The 16568-nt window shown below is 49.9% G+C and overlaps 1 protein-coding gene across 6 annotated transcripts in view; it reads right to left on the bottom strand.

The window, feature by feature from the left end:
- Positions 1-6703: 6703 nt before the first annotated feature.
- The window catches only part of TBC1D1 (TBC1 domain family member 1), a 224136-nt gene continuing 214271 nt past the window's right edge, over positions 6704-16568 (bottom strand). For all 6 annotated transcript variants that reach the window (XM_043870715.1, XM_043870716.1, XM_043870717.1 and 3 more), the window contains 2 exons: positions 10537-10710; positions 6704-7209 (listed from right to left, as the gene is read on the bottom strand). In XM_043870715.1, coding sequence (XP_043726650.1) covers positions 7009-7209; positions 10537-10710 — 375 coding nt within the window. In that variant the 3' untranslated portion in view covers positions 6704-7008. The remainder of the gene's footprint in view (positions 7210-10536; positions 10711-16568) is intronic.

Raw genomic sequence — 16568 nt, 5'->3', positions numbered from 1 at the left:
TTCATTCCCATTTCCTGTGCCCGTCCCACCACTAATCACTCACTCCAAAAGAAGATTTAATAATAACCACGCATGTCTTTGCTCACGTTTTCTCAGTACTCCGGAATGTAATAATAATAGTTGGAGCAGTTAGGATTTCCTTTTAGAGTTTCACAGTTTCTTGACTCACCTTCCCTTTTGGGTTCTCGTACATGAAGTCACACCTGACTTTAAGGAAAGAGATTTCCCCGTGCTTGAAGCCGACGTGGCTGTGCCCACAGGCGGCCTGTCCGGGGTGCAGGCGAGGTCGGCGTCCAGGGAGATAAGGTGCCCATCGCAGGGCCACTGCACCAGCCCATCCCTCCACGCAGCGTGATGCTGTGGAGTCGAGAACAGCAGATTCCCTCGTGTCAGGTGAACCCATCAGTGATGAGACCCATCATTTACCACTTACCCGTATGAGACTATACAGTAATGGGGGTTGTATCTTGAAAGATATCAGTGTTTTCTTGCCATCTGAAAAAGACACGGTGTTAAGAGCGCTGGGGTTTTTGAAAAGAGATCTGTTGACATGAGACTGATGGTTAGGATAGAATCATGCATGATTTGGAAAGTACTCTGTCATCTTCTAACATTAAGCCACCTAACCCCTCTCTAGCTGGTTCCTTATCCTTCAGATCCCACCTTGAGTGCTGGCTCCTCAGCTGAGCCTTCTCTGACAGTCCTCATCGCATGATGAATTTTCGTTTGCTTATTTCAGTCAGTAAACATTCCCTATTCTGCTATCCAGAAGGGCGGCAGGACTTCCCTTGTGGTCTCGGGGCCTGGATCAGGGTTTGGTTCATAGTAGGGGCACCGTAACCACCTGAGAAAAGAGTGAAAACAGCCAAACAGGTGGACATCAGTGACTGTGGAGTCAGGCTCTGAGGGGCACGTGGGACCCAGTCTACATCGTGAGAAGAGAGTGGGGCACTTCTGATACTAGGAGTGATCACAAAAACAGAAAGGATGGAGGAGAGGCATCCCGAAGGAAAAACTCACTTTATCATTTCTGATAATCGACATGAATCGCTGATTAGAGCACATGAAGTTTAGGAGGAAAGGTGATTGCCATGCGCCTCAGAGGAAGGAAAATGGATCACGGAATCCTCAGTGGAAAGAACAGGAAGAGCTGAGGTGGGCAGAACATTGCCATACACATCAACCTGCCCCCTCCCTCAACTGCCACGCACACTTCCCTCCACTTCCCTCGGGCGAGGCTCCACCATCTGAACCGATTCCCTTAAGACGGTGCCCCAGGACCACCCTGCAGGGGCTGAGAACCAAAGCCAGAGCGTCAGCTGTTCCTACATGTAGCTGGAAGACATGAGGAATATGATTAGAGGTTTAGGAAGAACCAGTATCCAGAACAGCAGAAAGAAGGCACCCAAAACACAGACCCAAATAACGAATGAGATGAAAACAATAGCAGGAAGACGTGGCCCGGAGAGTGAGGAGCAGCAGGTGAATCTGACGGGGAGAAAGAATGCTGCAGGCCCGTGTCCCTGGGGCCCTGGCAGCTGTCCAGGCTAAGCCAAGGTTCCACACACACGTGAAGCTCCTCTCTGCCCTGCACAACCTACACCCCTCGGGCCCCTGAAGGACAGCAGGAAAGGGGCAGAGAGGGGCAGGGGCAGGGAACAGGCAGCCACATGGACAAGGAAGACCCCCACGCCAGTGCCCCCTCCACTCCCACCGCCCCACTACTGAGAGCGCTGGGCTCTGAAAGGGAGAGCCCAGGAAAGACTACTGAGATGTGCCATGGAAACGGCTTTGTCAGCAAAGGACATTTGGCGTGTTACTGGCCATCTCTTAACCCAAAACCATGTGAACGTTTACTCAAACAATCTTGGAAATGCTTTTATAACTTGTTCAAAGCTTTCCAAATGAAGAGTTTGAGTACCTTTTAGTCCTTGATTAAAAATATAAAAGTCTAACACATTTTGATTAGCTCACATTAATCTGCCTTGGAGAAAGATGAAAATTTACTAGCCAGGTTTCCACAAAAAGCCCTTGCATAACTGGTGAGCACACGTGAACTAATGAACAGCCTGACTTAATGTGACCAGCAATCCCCTTTCTCCATTTAGAGGTTGGAAGCCATCCTCTTTTCAGCCATGGCAGTGGACTCAAACCAACCATACTAGGCAGAACTTGGAAACTGACATCGGAATTACTGTGTCACAGTCTTAAAGCAATATTTAAAATGAAGTGTTTATTGTTCTCCTTAAAGACACTGGATATCAACTTTTTAATCGTTAGTATTTTTAAATTATTTTGTTTCACCTCATTTAAAACTTCTATCTTATAATTTAGTGAAACTTTAAAATAAATATTCACATAATGATATAAATTCAAACAACTTGCTAATAAGGGTTTACAACCAAAACAGTTGATTATTCACTTTGGAGATATGAAGGCAGTTAATCTATGAAGCCTAAGTACTAAGAACATGCTTTTTCATCTTTTGTTATCAGTTTTAATTAATAACTGCTGTGGCTGCTCCATACCCCAGCTCTTAATAGATCCCTAATCATGCTGATCATTTCTAAAGATGGCAACAAAAAACTTTACCTACTGGGAAGTTTCACTTCTTAAAAACCAAATGCAATTCTGTGATCTTTTTTTTTTTTTTTAACATGGCAATGCAAGGGTTTTAGAAGTCTAAAGTAAAAAAAGAAATGACTGTCAAGAACAAAGGTTGGACCCAATTAATTGAAACCTGTTGCAGTAGCATTTCTCTGCCACACATAGACAGACTGGGGAGTGCCTCTGTTTTTTTTGGGCGGGGGGAGGGTTAATTATTTATTTATTTTTGGCTGCAATGGTTCTTCAATGCGTCTCTAGTTGTGGTTTGAGAATGGCTTCTCTTGTTGCGGTCACAGGCTCCAGGTGCGCGGGCTTCAGTCATTGTGGCATACAGGCTCAGTAGTTGAGGCACACAGGTCCCAGCTGCTCCAAGGCTCATGGGATCCTTCTGGACCAGAGATGGAACACGTGTCTCCTGCATTGGCAGACGGATTCTCAACCACTGGACCATTGGGAAGTCTTCCCCTATGGTTTTAACTCAGGACAAATTAAGGCCCCTGGAGATTCCACATCTCAGGAGAGAACTTGAGTTGGGCTCCTTACTATACAGATCACCCTTCTGGAAAGTGAAGCACACCTTGCCTTGCCTTGAACTTGAATGCCATCAGAAGTGATTTGCAGAACTCACTGGAATTAAAGCTGGGTGATGTGGATTATTAACTAGTTGGTCAGGAGACTGAGGATCCCCCTGACCCTGCAGGTAACCATTAGCTGAAGTTCTCTTCTCCTCAGTTTTTCCCTCTGTAAAATGAGATAGAAAATGATTTTCCAGTATGAAACAGAAGGTTCCCTCCAATCTGAGATATTTTGAGCTATCCCAAACCCTTAAAAAGCAGTTTCCATTTAACACAATGTGGCCGGTAAATTATTTTTACATAGCAAGTTTCTGGATCTTAACCTGTACAATGTTTGGTCATACTTGATAGAGGGAAGTTTCATAGAGGGGCTTCCCCTGTGGCTCAGCAGGTCAAGAATCCGCCTTCCAAGGCAGGAGAGGAAGATTTGATCCCTGGGTGGCGAAGGTCCCCTGGAGGAGGAAACGGCAACTCGGTCCAGTATTCTTGCCTGGAGAATCCTCATGGACAGAGGAGCCTGATGGGCTACAGTCCATGGGGTCTCAAAGAATCAGACAAGACTGAGTCCATGGCACAACAATGCTAGAGGAAAGGAGATGGAAGGCTGGGGTGGTCCGACATGTCAGCTGCGGTTCCTGCAGTTTTCAAGTCTTCAATGTTGTATCATCAGTGACAAAGTCAAAACCAGTCTATGAATCCTAACCCTGTGGATCCCGAATCATATATACTTAGCTGGGGGGCCTCCGTCGAATGACTCACACATGCACACTCATTCGGGCTAGGCAGGTTCCAAAATTAATTGTCCTGGTTTGTATTACATCAGCTTGGTTAAACCAGGTACATTTCCCTGTGTCCCCTTGCCTCACGGTTCTAAATCAGAATTGACTCAAAGACAGGCTTGGGTGATTTTTGGAAGGTAAAGTGAAGCCAGGGCCGCTTTTCTCTGCAGGGCGTCGGTCACCTACGGTGACGGACAGGCCCGAGGCGTCGGTGGGTCCGTTTGTCCTCGTTCTCCTCCTCTGGCTCCACCTCCGGCTCTTCTTCCATGTTCTGACCTTGAGCAGTTCCCGAGGCTGGCTCCGCTCCCACTACCAGACGCTGGCTGCAGACGCGGAGGTGGTCACTACGCGGAGGCCACAGAGGCTCCCGGAGCCCCGCGACCCCGCCCAGGCCTATGTCCGCACCTACACGCGTTCTGCCTCCCAGAAGGGCCACCACGGGGTTCTCACGACCTGCGCACCTCCTTCTGCACCTTCCCCTCTGCAGCTTCTCACACAGTAGCATTTTCTCTTATTCTGGTAGCAACTCCTGCATCCTACAGCCCTCAGAGCGATCTTTTCCCCCCCAATTCACCACCCAAAGCACACACAGATCCCTAATGGACACTGCTGTTCTATCTCCGTGTAACTCCTCACAGGGCCCCCAGCTGAGTGCTGTGCATTGAATCTACGTGTTTTGTGTTACAGGATGCTTCCTGGCGATTCAAGGTCTTCCATCTGAGAGGGTATAAATTTTATCAACAGACAGACAACCTACAAGTGCACACGTGTGTGTGCATATAGTTGTGTGTGGGGGAAAAACACAACAGGAAACTTTCTTAGTTTAAAAACTCGCCTCTGTGAATCCTCAGGCAATGTTGTGAACGATGACTTTATCCGTCCCCAGCTAAGACACGGGCTGACTGTCCAACCTGCAAACACAGGCCCATGCCCACTGTCCTCCCCACCCAGCGCCATCTCATAACAGCACTGGCTGTTACCATTGGCACGTACCACGGATGCGTCTGGTCTGAGCAGCCCTACTAAGCAGGCAGAGGGGAGATGTCACACTTGGGGAGCCACACTTGAAAGACAAAACGCCAGGCCCTCAGAGAACTCACTGCTGGCCCGGGAACAGCCACACTCTGACCCACAGGCGTTCACACACGTGCTAAGTCACTTCATTCATGGCCAAGTCTTTGCAACCCTGTGCACCATAGCCCGCTATGCTCCTCTGTCCCTGGGATTTTCCAAGCAAGAATCCTGGAGTGGGTTGCCATGCCCTCCTCCAGGGGATCTTCCTGACCCAGGGATTGAACCCACACCTCTTATGTCTCCTGCACTGGTAGGCAGTTTCTTCACCACTAGTGCCACTGGGGGTGGTCCTTCAGCTTTTTGCTAAAAAGCAAAAACCCAACATGTTTTTCAAAAAAAAAAAAGGCAGCATAGAAGTACGAGTATGAATTATTTGTTTTATTGCTTTGTATCTTATTTAATGCAGAGTCGATGTTTCTGAGTAATGGTAATAAGATGTCCAAAATTCAACATTATTAAACATTCAGACAGTAAAGTATGTGGGAAGAAGACCTCACATGTTAACTCCGCTAAATTACAGCTGGTGGAACAATTCATAATAAAGGCTATAGGCTTGTCATCGTGGTTTATGACACGCGCAATGGTAGAGAGCCCCTGGGGTCAACCAACTGTGTAGGCACCAGGCACGCGTGCCTCCCTTGGAAACATCTGGAAAGATCCAGAAAGACTCCAGGTATAAAAACCCTTCCTTTCACCTCAGGCTTGAAAGACACACCCGCCACAGAGGGTGTCAAAGAACTCCTGTGGGACAGAAGTGGTTGTGATGATAAAGACTAGAAAACGGTTCTGCTGTTGAGACGTGAACTTGCCTACACGTCCCCTCTCTAGTCCACCGCCCGCTCTAGCGTGTCATGAGGAAGGGCCTCGGGGGGCGACCAGAGGACATCAGGCAGCGGCCTTTTGACGGCTGAAGGCACTGGTTCTCCTCGTCCTGAGGGAGTGGGTCACTGGGCTGTGAGTTACACTCAAATCGCACGTCCTACCGTGAAAACCTGCTCTCAGCCACTGCACGTTTGACGCAATTTCAGGCTGAAAGTCTGAAGACTTTAAAACCCCAGAATGTCTGGGGCCCTTGAAAGTCCTGACACGCTGGGCAACTCCAGCAAGGAATCCGATTCCCAAGGGGTGGAGGCTCGAAGGGACATAAGGCTGCTCACATCACATGATGGCACAACATAAATACATGCCTCTATAGTGTGGATACGCGACACCACAGCGAAACAATAAACACTCCAAAATCTACAGCTGTCAGTCACACGCTAGCCAGACCTGGTACAGTCTAAAAACGTGATTTTCCCATAAAAACATGTGTCTACAGTGAATGTGATCAATACTTAAGGGCTAAGCAAAAACATATGAAAACTATTCTTCAAAGACAAACTTCATTAAATATCAAGCATGGTGACCAAATTTAAGATATCAAATTTAAATAGATCACTTTTGATTTTTCCCAGGGGTAATCTGGGGCTTCCCCAACAAGAATGGTCACGGGCCAACTGCACCCCGCTGGTGATGCTGAGGGTGTAAGTCATGCAAACCCTCTTGGAAGAACAATGGACACATCTTTGCCAGAGGAAGCCTACCTCCAGCCTCATCAGCTTGTGAAATACCAGAGAACTAACAAATGCCCTTTACAGACACAGTGATGCTGAAAAAGAAAGCAACAAAGAAACATAAAGGTGCATTTATTCGCATCCATGCCATCTAATCTACTGAATACAGTAATCAGGACTGGAAAAGGGAAGAATTAAACCTAAATAAAAACAAAAACACTGGGACGTCCGTCCCCTGCACTGGGAGTCAGTTCAGAAGAATCTGTGTGCTGGCACGCCAGTCTCCTCCCTGAGAAGCACGCTTCGTTCTCCGTTCTCCTCCGGCATGTTCGTCTCTCTCAGTTAAGGCCTGGACAGTGTCAGGGCGGTGGCCACACCTGTTCTGGAGCTGTGGGCTGGCAGGAGCTGGGCCCCAGGCCATCAGTCAACCGAGGGCTCGGGCAGTGTGGGGTCAGACTCCCGGCTGCTCAGTTCCGCCATCTGCCTCTGGAGCTTCTCCACCGTCTGCAGCAGCGCTGACCTCTCCAGCTCCAAGGCCAAGGTCGCCTGTTTCAGCTTGCTCTCGCTAGTCAGGAGCTTCTCAACGGTGGCTTCCAGGCTCTGGATCCTTCCATTGGCGACCTGGAGAATAAAAGAAGACATGTGAATGTAACTGCCTGGGAGACGGTGGGAGATCCACTGTGCGCTCCGCCGTCCAGCCTTGGGGGTCACTCTGGAGCCTAACTCTAGCAGAGACACACCTCTCCGCACTTATTATCACATCTGGCACAAAAGACTCCATTTCCCAGGCTCCCTCAAGGGTGGGCCGGGCCATCCGGAGACCCTCCGACATCTTTTTCCTCTGTGTGGCTACTCTGGACGCCACATGTGGAGATGGTGGCTTCCCAGTGCGGAGGGAGCCTGGTCCCCGAGTTGCCTCTAGAGACGGCTGAGAAATGGTCCAAGACCGCGTGATGGACACAAGGTGCTGAGTGCACAGGGCTGAGCCCTGGGATCCAGAGCGCTGTTACCGCAGCACCGTCTGCTGCTCTGACAAACACACGCAGCTACAGGCACAAGCTGGTTTTAGGCGGACCACCAAGATGGTTTCTACGCGAAGGCCCGCGCAAGAACCGCTCTCTAACCTGACAGCTGTTTTGTTTTCCCTCCAGCACCAAGAACCAGCATTTCCCCCAGGACGTGTGGAGCGCTCAGGGGACCGAGCTCTGCTAAGAGGGTCGCGTGTGTGGCCTCACTGACCAGACACCAGTACTGCCCCCACTGCCCCAGTCTGGATCCTCAACACTTAGGCAGTGTCTGGCAGCCCTTCCAGGAGCTGCTCTCTAGCAACGGACCCTTCTCCTCTTCCGAGTCCTCTCGGACAGGCTTCCCAGGCAACCACAGAATTGGCTCCAGCTGTCCGCTGCATCCCCGGGTGTTCAGGCCCAGAGTCTGCAAGGCACTGCTCTGGCTCATTCATCCGCCCAGCCCTCTTTGTGTCCCCATAGACTAAATGGTGTTTTTTCCCCTCATTTTCAAAATAAGGGCAACAGTTTTTTGAGCAAGGTAACACCGGTGCCAGACAGACAATTTATGACTCAAAGTTGAGCTCTGGCTGCGACACTGGAACACTCAAAACAGAAAGAAGAAAGGCCTGAGACCCTAGGTCTGTCAGTGACCAGGCAGGGGGTAGTCAGACTCAGTGGGTAAGTCTGAGCAGCCCTCTCAGACCCCCACACTCCTGCCGCGGCCAAGGCCTACAGCTGGTCCCACCTTATCTCCTCCAGGGACCACTCCTTCCGAGGCCATGGCACTCCCAGGGGCACCGGCCAGCTTGGCAGTGAGCCAGTCTGCATGCTCATTGACTGTTGGGCATGAAAGTCAGGTCTCCTGCTCAATCAGACCGAAGCGCTCTCACCCTCCCATAAGCACCCAGCTCACAGACACCAGTGACTCAATGATTATTATGAAAAACGCACACGCCTTATCATATGGTAGTATCAGACGTGTCTATGCAATTGTCTCATGCGTGCTGCCGGACAAAAGAGGTTAGACAGTTCAGTCTCCAGCTGCCAGAGGACAATCTTCAGTGTTCAACAAGAAAATACATGGGGCTTTGGTATGTCCAACTGTATGAATGGAACAGAGTCAAGACACAGGTCAATTCTGATAGTTTGGAGAAAAAACCAAAGATTTATGTTGGAAAATTAAGTACCGTACTGAACACCTATCCCTGGGCTCTGAAAATTGTTTTAAAAAAGAATAAGAAAAAAGGGAAGAGAGTCTCATAACTTATGTGGTCTGGCTGAAAGATAGTAATTCCATGTGACTCAGAGGGTAAAGAGAAGACTACACTCAGGCCCCCCCAAACTGACATGCCGTAATCCCTAGCACAACTCTCTGAACATCTGTTGTTACCAATTACTGCCTGATGCCTTTCTGGAGGGCTGTAGAGGTTGGAGCAGCTTTTCACAACTCCTTTCCTCACAAGAGGGGTACAGGATCACAGAAGCAGCACCAAATTACCTCCCCTTTTCACCACAAACCCACGTGGGTATCAGCCTAGTAAAATCAACCTTCTATTGGAGTGCTATTTTAACAAGACAAATGCTTCTAACGGAGATCTGAGCTTTCCACTCTGCTGTAGTTCAGGGACCGACTGTTTGTCTGCAAGGATTTAAAATTCCTACCTACACTGCAGATCCTTACATGCAAGACAAGGTTCTTTGTCCCCTGGCGCCTCCCCTTCAGATTACAGCTGAGATCCCCCTGGAGAAATCATACCCAGACATGGTCATTTTCAGAGTTAGGATATCTCCATCTTAGGGGAACATGCAGCTGACTTTGAGAATGCGGCCGGGAGTCAGGACTGAGTAGGCAAAGCCTTTTCTTTGTTCCTCTACAGTAACTATCTACTGGGTTATACTGGTGTAAAATCCCTGCTGGGAAGAGGACATTTTAGACAATGGTTGACTGATTAAGCTCCCAAATTCTGGCCTTTCTCCCAACACTGCCAAGTTTGCATCTGCAAAGCAGCAACTTTTCAGGCAGAAAAATAAGAGACTTAGATCAGGATGGAAAGCTTATTCTAAGGATAGCCTAGAACACCACAGAATATATATTTTGAAAATAATACAAATTTTTCTCCACAGCAGCTCAAAAGTAATTTTTAAACCCCACCCCCGCCAACATACGCATTTCTGTAACAATAGCTGCACCGCCGATCATGACACTTAACAAGCAGACGGTCCGGTTACTCTGCTCCATCCGGTCGGTGGAGGCGGCGTGGGGCGCAGAGAGGTAACTTTCTGTCCTCGTCACACAAACGAGGCGATCGGAGCAGGCGGGTGACGGTGGGTGACACTGACGCTGGCACGACCTGGGGCTCCGCTCTGAACCTCCGCGCTCACTCCCTCGGGCCCTCCGGCACCCGCGATGCGGGTATATCCCCACCCACATTTACGCAGGCCAAGATGGAAACTTCCAGGGGGGAGAACTGCGCCCTTCGTGAGCCTAACCTTTGTATTTGCTCCAAGGACTCACAGTTACGATCACAGCTCTGGTTCATTCTGTTACTCCTCACTGGATGCCACTCTGAGCACCTAGCTGGCTGTGCTCCTGAAAGCTCCTGCCTTTGATTCCCCCATCATTACTCAAAGCACAATGGCTGGCGTTTGGTTAATAGCACCAGAGAGCACCGTGGACCCAAGCTCAGTTCTTGGCACATCTCCTGAAAGGGTAAGTGCAGAAACAGTCTCTCAGAAAGTTCCAGGACAGTCCGACCTTAGCAAAGGATAATCTGCCTGCTCCCTAACAAACAGGAACCGCTCTCCTGGGCTACCTTTGATCCCAACTACAAACAGCAGAAAGGGCCTACAGCGGTGGGAAACTCGGCCTGCGGGGCCTCTGGCGAGTTAATGAACCACCACACGCTCAGGTGCAGGTGGCGGCCTTGGAGATGCGCCCTACCTGCAGCTGCTCAAGGAGGTCAAGGTTCTGCTTGCGTAAGCTGCTGTTGGCCTTCTCGAGTTTGTCCATTCTTTGGTTCTCACTGAGCGGAGAAGGATCAATCAGCTCTTCCTGCAGCACGTGGTACTCAACTTCATAAGCCTGTAACTGCTTCGAGATGTCCGTCTCAAACACCTGTTTCACAGAAAGGTCATCAGGCGTTGGAAATGAGAAAAATCACACACTCACACTCACTCTCTCTCACACACACACGTGGCCATGTCGGTGGGTATCCACTGAGCACCTACTCTGCACCTAGTGCTATTTAGTGATGAACACAGAAAACTCTCTGAATGGAGAAGAGAATAATTTCCCTTGGGAAGAGAGAATTTAAGAAGCATTTGGAAATAAACTGAGAGAAACAATAAGTACAGGGCTTCCGTGGTGGCTCAGTGGTAAACAATCCATCTGCCAAAGGAGACGGGTTTGATCCCTCAGTCAGAAAGATCCCCTGGAGAAGGAAATGGCCACCCAGTTCAATATTCTTGCCTGAAAAATCCCATGGACAGAGGAGCCTGGTAGGCTACAGCCCATGGGGCCACAAAGAGTAAGACAAGACTTAGTAACTCAACAACAACTGTCAGTGTAGGTCTCTGATGCCATTTTTCAACGCCAAAACCTTATTTTTCAAAAAGCTTAAAAGAGTTTCTTTTTAATTCTTATTTCAGTACTCAGATCTCTTTTCTCTGAAAATTCTATTAGATACATCAACTATGGGTCAACAACAGAATAAAACAAAAGAATCACAGCCCTGCTTGCCCAGTCACCAGGTCAAAGTTTAATTATAGTTCAGCTGGGTTTTCAGAGTTACAAGAACAGCTAAGTAATGGAACTGTTTACTGAAAAACCCTTCTCTGCACATAAGAGATGAAGAAATGAGCCAAAACTCAAATGTCACCCACATAGATGAGTGAATATGAAACAATGCCTGAGTTGCCTTTCTTCTCATAATAGTAACAGCCGTGAAAAAAAATCACCCGTGTGAAAAACAACCCCAGAGTGCATGAGTGAGTGAGCTATTCATGTTTGTACTTTCTCTCGGCGAGTGAGCTGGACCGAGGCAGGGCCGGAGACGGGAGGCGCCCCAAGGCAGAGGCCGCTGCTGCCCCAGGCGTGAAACCCCGGCCTGCCTCTGAGAATTCAGTCACCGCGCAAGAAAAGCCAGCACCATCAGCACACACGTTTAGAGAATCAAATTAGTATTTTCAAGAGCAGAAACTGCCTCCTCACAGCATTTCCTTAAGAAGGAAACTCCAACACAGTTAAAATCAATGAAAAACTCATTTCCCTCGATGGTATCCTCTTAGCATTTAAACATGAATGAGCCCTATCTTTCCTGAAATCAATTTTAAAAATCCATGTTTACTTTTTCACCATTCCCAGAAATTTTCTTTTCCTTCAGATGAACTTTTCAGCTTCCTGGCTTTCCATTTAATTCAGTGGCTAACACTAATTAGGCACAAAAGTCACTCCAGGCCAAAACACAATTCTATTTGTGACATGTGTGTGTGTGCATGTGTGTAGTTGACTGTATTGATCTGATTCTCTCCTGTCCATCAGAGTGACCCTGAGCTCAACAGGGACTATCATCTCTATTCCACAGTCAAGAAAACTGACCCAGGAGCTTTCAGTCAGCCCTCCAATGGGAGCTTGGCTGGCAACTCCCTGAATGACTGTGAACAAGTTACCTGACCTTACCTGGTGTCAGTTCCTGGCCTCCCCCATGGGGGTGATAACCCCTACCTCCCAGCATCTGTGGCGATCATGCGACACACACCTGGCAAGCTGAGCTAAGGGATCTGCTTCCCACACTTGTCACAAAACCCCTCACACCCAGGCTTGTGCTGCAGTGAATGAGAGGCTGCCGCACCATGGAGCCTCTGACTAGCTCAGCACAAAGGCTGCGCACACTCAAGCCAAGACATTTGTGTGCAATCACAAATAAAGTTCGGGATAAATGGCGCACACACACACATCTCTTCTTTCACCGAGGTTTTGAAGTGAGCTCCTAACCTGGAACACCCAGGGATGAAGCCTGGGACCTTTGATGCAGAGGGGCTGAGGCTAAGGGCTCACAGCTATGCACAGAGCGGAGTGCTTTCGCAGGCCCCCATTAATCCCAAGGAAGCATCCCAGGTCACAGGCATCTCTGCTTAATTGCATCACCACTTCCTGGTGCCAACGCACACACAGCCTCGCAGTCATGCCCAGAAATGTAACCCCGACTGCGGCAGCATGCAGCCGGCAGTGACAGTGCCCTGGTCCTCCCAGGACGTTTTCTCACATTGCTGTATATTCTTCAAAACCGTTAACTATAAATGGCTTCATGGTATTCTATCAAGTTGATGCATCAATAATCACGTTAATCCAGTCATCGAATGTTGGCTATCTAGTTACTTGCAAGTTTCTGTTATAAATGACAACTCTAAACACTTTTGTATGTACTGCTTTTCCCATATTTTGGCTTATTTCCTAAGCATACATTCCAAGAAATGGGATTACTGAATCAAAGGATACGAATATTTTACTGGCTCATGATACATGCTGCCAAATTGCTTCCCGAATGGGAATAATCAACATACAACGCCACTAGCAACATAAGAATGTGCCAGACACAGTACACCCTTGGCATTGGGTACTGGCATTAAAATGTTCCATTCTGTTAATCTAGGAAGGTAAAGAATTATACGTCACTTACATTTAAATTATGCACAGAGCCACATACTTCCCCAGCTATTACTAGTCTGCTATACGAGTCTCCTTCAGTGAATAATTCCTTTACATTCCTGGCGCATCTGCTATTGGAGACTCAGGGTCTTTTCCTCTCTGCTGTCTGTGGACACTACAATGAAGCCATCAACCCTGATGGCAACAGAACCAGTCACATACTTTCCACCCTCCCCACCCCCACACCCTTCCCCCGAGCCGGGGTGGCGGGGGGTGCGGTCTCGTGGAGCATCTGCCCAGGTATCAAAATAAAGGGGTTCAGTGTCTGCAGGGAATTTAAAAATAGTAATAAACACAACTGAAAGTTGGTCTGCTTCTTATTATCACCACAATGCAAGCAATTCTCAACAATGCCAGGGGTAAAGGACCCCTCCCCACCATACTCCTACCCTCTTGGTATGGCAGCGATGGGCCTTTTAACAAACTTTCAACAGCCACAACCTGCCCTAGCCACGAGGACGCCTCCCAAGGCAGAAGGGGCAGCCTCACCACTGTGATTCTGAAGAGCATCTTTTGAACAAGGGAGCACTGGTGAGCTGCCGGTTTCTCCCCTACCAGCTCAAGCAGAACTGAGACCTGTCTGGCGTGTTTACGATGGAGTCACCCACTGCAGCCTTTCCAAGGTGTGTGTGGCTCCCCCGGGGGTCTTGCTGAAAGGCAGATTCTGACTCAGCAGGTCTGGGGGGGGGGGGCCTGGATTCTGCGTAAGTTCTCTGCGGTAGGACAATGGTACTGGTCAGGAGCGCCCTTGAGGCAGGGCCTGCGGGATGCTGAATGTGGGCTCTGTGCTCCGTCCTGCCAACCCCCGGCCTGCAGTCTTCCCTGCACTGACCTGAGGCTGCAGGGCACGCGCTGTGATGAGACAGCCCTGACCTCCCTCCCCTTCCTTCCTGTGTGCTCCCAGGGCGTCCCCCGTCCTGAGAGAGGGTTGCTTAGGCTCACACTCAACTGACAACTGAGTCACACTGAGCAGCTGCCCCAGAGCCCCAGAGCCCCTTGCCCCCGTGCCCTGGACCCCGTCAGCTCCAGGCCGGCCTCTCAGCGGCGGCTCTGAGCCTGTCTGTGTTGAGCGGGAGCTGCAGGGCGTCCTTGGTGACTCTGTCCACCCTGGATGCAGACTGTGTCCCAGAGGCTCAAGTTGAGGTTTCCACAGAGAAGGCATTTAGTGAAACGCAGCTTGTCTGTCACAGGGGTGCACCCGGCTCCATCCTTTCACACACAGGACAATTAACTCAGCCACGTGCAAGGAACACAGTATCATTTCCACCCTGCAGGCTCTCCAAAGTTGTGCCTCTAAGCTGAACTTGAGACGAGAGCGCCCTCTGCAGGAAGGGGAGGGGGAGCCCACAGCGGCCCAGTTCCAGGTGGACCGCGGGGGGGGGGGGGGGGGGGGGGGCAGGGCCGAGAGCCGCCTGGTACCGTGAGTCTGGTTTCCCAGCGAGACCTGCGGCAGGCCGAAAGCCTGGACCTCAGAAGCAGATGCTGTGTCCCCACATGCCACGTCCAATCCCCCACCTCCCCCCAGGAAAGCTGAAGCCGTGCCTAGAACGCCTCTCGCCCCCGTGCCTTTGCATGTGCTGTAACTGGGGGACAGTTGGCTGCAGCCCGTGCACCAGGGCTGTCCCACCTCATGCTTTGCAAACAAAGCTTTATTGCAACATAGTCACTTCACTCCACACACACACTGGCTCTGGCCACTCTCTGGCTCCAGAGACTGAGCTGACCTCAGGTGACCTTGTGGCCCACACAGCCTGAAACACCTTCTCCCGGGCCCCGTGCAGAAAAGGCCTGGCTGAACCCAAGCCCCTCAGCTCCCTGCCAGCCCCGCTCACTGCTCACTCCCCGCACAGCCTGCTCCTGCAGCCCTTGCACATGCACTCCCGGCGCTCCCACCACACTTGCAATCACTGTGTTATGCACTCCTTTGCTGCACAGGGTGGGCCCTGGTGTCCCAGAGTCTATTACACTCTTGGCTCTGCCACCCCGTACAGGGGGCCAGGCATTTACTCCCTCTGTGCCCAGTGTCCCAGCAATAAAAATGAAGATTATGAAGCCATACACTGAGACCCAGAGTTGTTAGGGAGCCGATGGAATAAAAGATTATCATATTCAAAACATGTACCTAAAACAACTCAGGTACACACACACACAACTGTCCTGTCTCCACGCTGTGGCCATTTCTATTCTTCCAACATTTAAAGAACATCCTTACAGACTTCCCTGGTGGCTCAGACGGGAAAAGCGTCTGCTGCAATGCGGGAGACCTGGGTTCGATCCCTGGGGAAGATCTTCTGGAGAAGGAAAAGGTAACCCACTCCAGTACTCTTGCTTGGAAAATCCCATGGATGGAGAAGCCTGGTAGGCTACAGTCCGTGGGGTCGCAAAGAGTCAGACACAACTGAGCGACTTCACTTCTAACATCTTCCTCACATCCTAGTGAGTATCCTTTACAGGAGAGGGGAAGAAAATGGGATTTTTTTTTTTCCCCCTGGGGCTCAATATCCAGAAGGTAATAACATCAGTGAGGCTGCCCACTTTTGAGCCCAGGCAGCAGGTCAAGGCGGTCACTGGCACAGACTTGGGTTTAGGGAACCAAGGCTCTCGCGTTCGCCCCAGCAGCCAAACACAGAAGGATGTGCAATGAACGCTCTGAAAGAGAGTGAATGCTCGGCAAAGTCAGAAAGGAAAGCATCACAGGGTGGAGGATTCCGTCTTAATGGACAATACAGGAAAACTCTGATTAAAGGATACCTGGAGGCACTTGGTGGAGCTGAGTAGTTGCTAAAGCATTTGCCATGAGAGAGCCTCAGTCTGAAACAACACCTTTCCACTTCTTGGCCGTGTGACTGTGGGCCAGCTAATTAACCACTCTGAACCCTAGGTTTCTCATGAGTTAATTAAAACCAGCTGTCTTCTCAGGAGGTCATAACTGAATAAGATCAGGTGTGTATATGCAGAGTTGCTCAGAACCTGGCAAAAAGCAGGGCGTCGGTAAGTCACTGATTCACACTGAGAGGAAGGCACCAGGGAAGTAAAAGCCTCTCTTGAGAGGAAAGCGCAGCGTTGAAAAGCACTGCTTCTTCACATAAGTAAATGAAACATGCACAGACCCAAAGTGGCACCCGGGCAAAACCCTCTCTCTCCTTCAGGCCAGATGTGCCCCTTTTCTGGGCTCAGCACCGAAGGAGGAGCAGCAAATGGAGCTACAAACCGCTGCCTGTGTGCGTGCAGCCCACCACTCTCCGATGAGCAGGAGTTCTCAGACT

The sequence above is a fragment of the Cervus elaphus genome, chromosome 17 (genome assembly GCF_910594005.1).
Source record: "Cervus elaphus chromosome 17, mCerEla1.1, whole genome shotgun sequence".
Classification (NCBI taxonomy): domain Eukaryota; kingdom Metazoa; phylum Chordata; class Mammalia; order Artiodactyla; family Cervidae; genus Cervus; species Cervus elaphus.
This window is presented reverse-complemented; position numbering and strand designations above follow the sequence as displayed.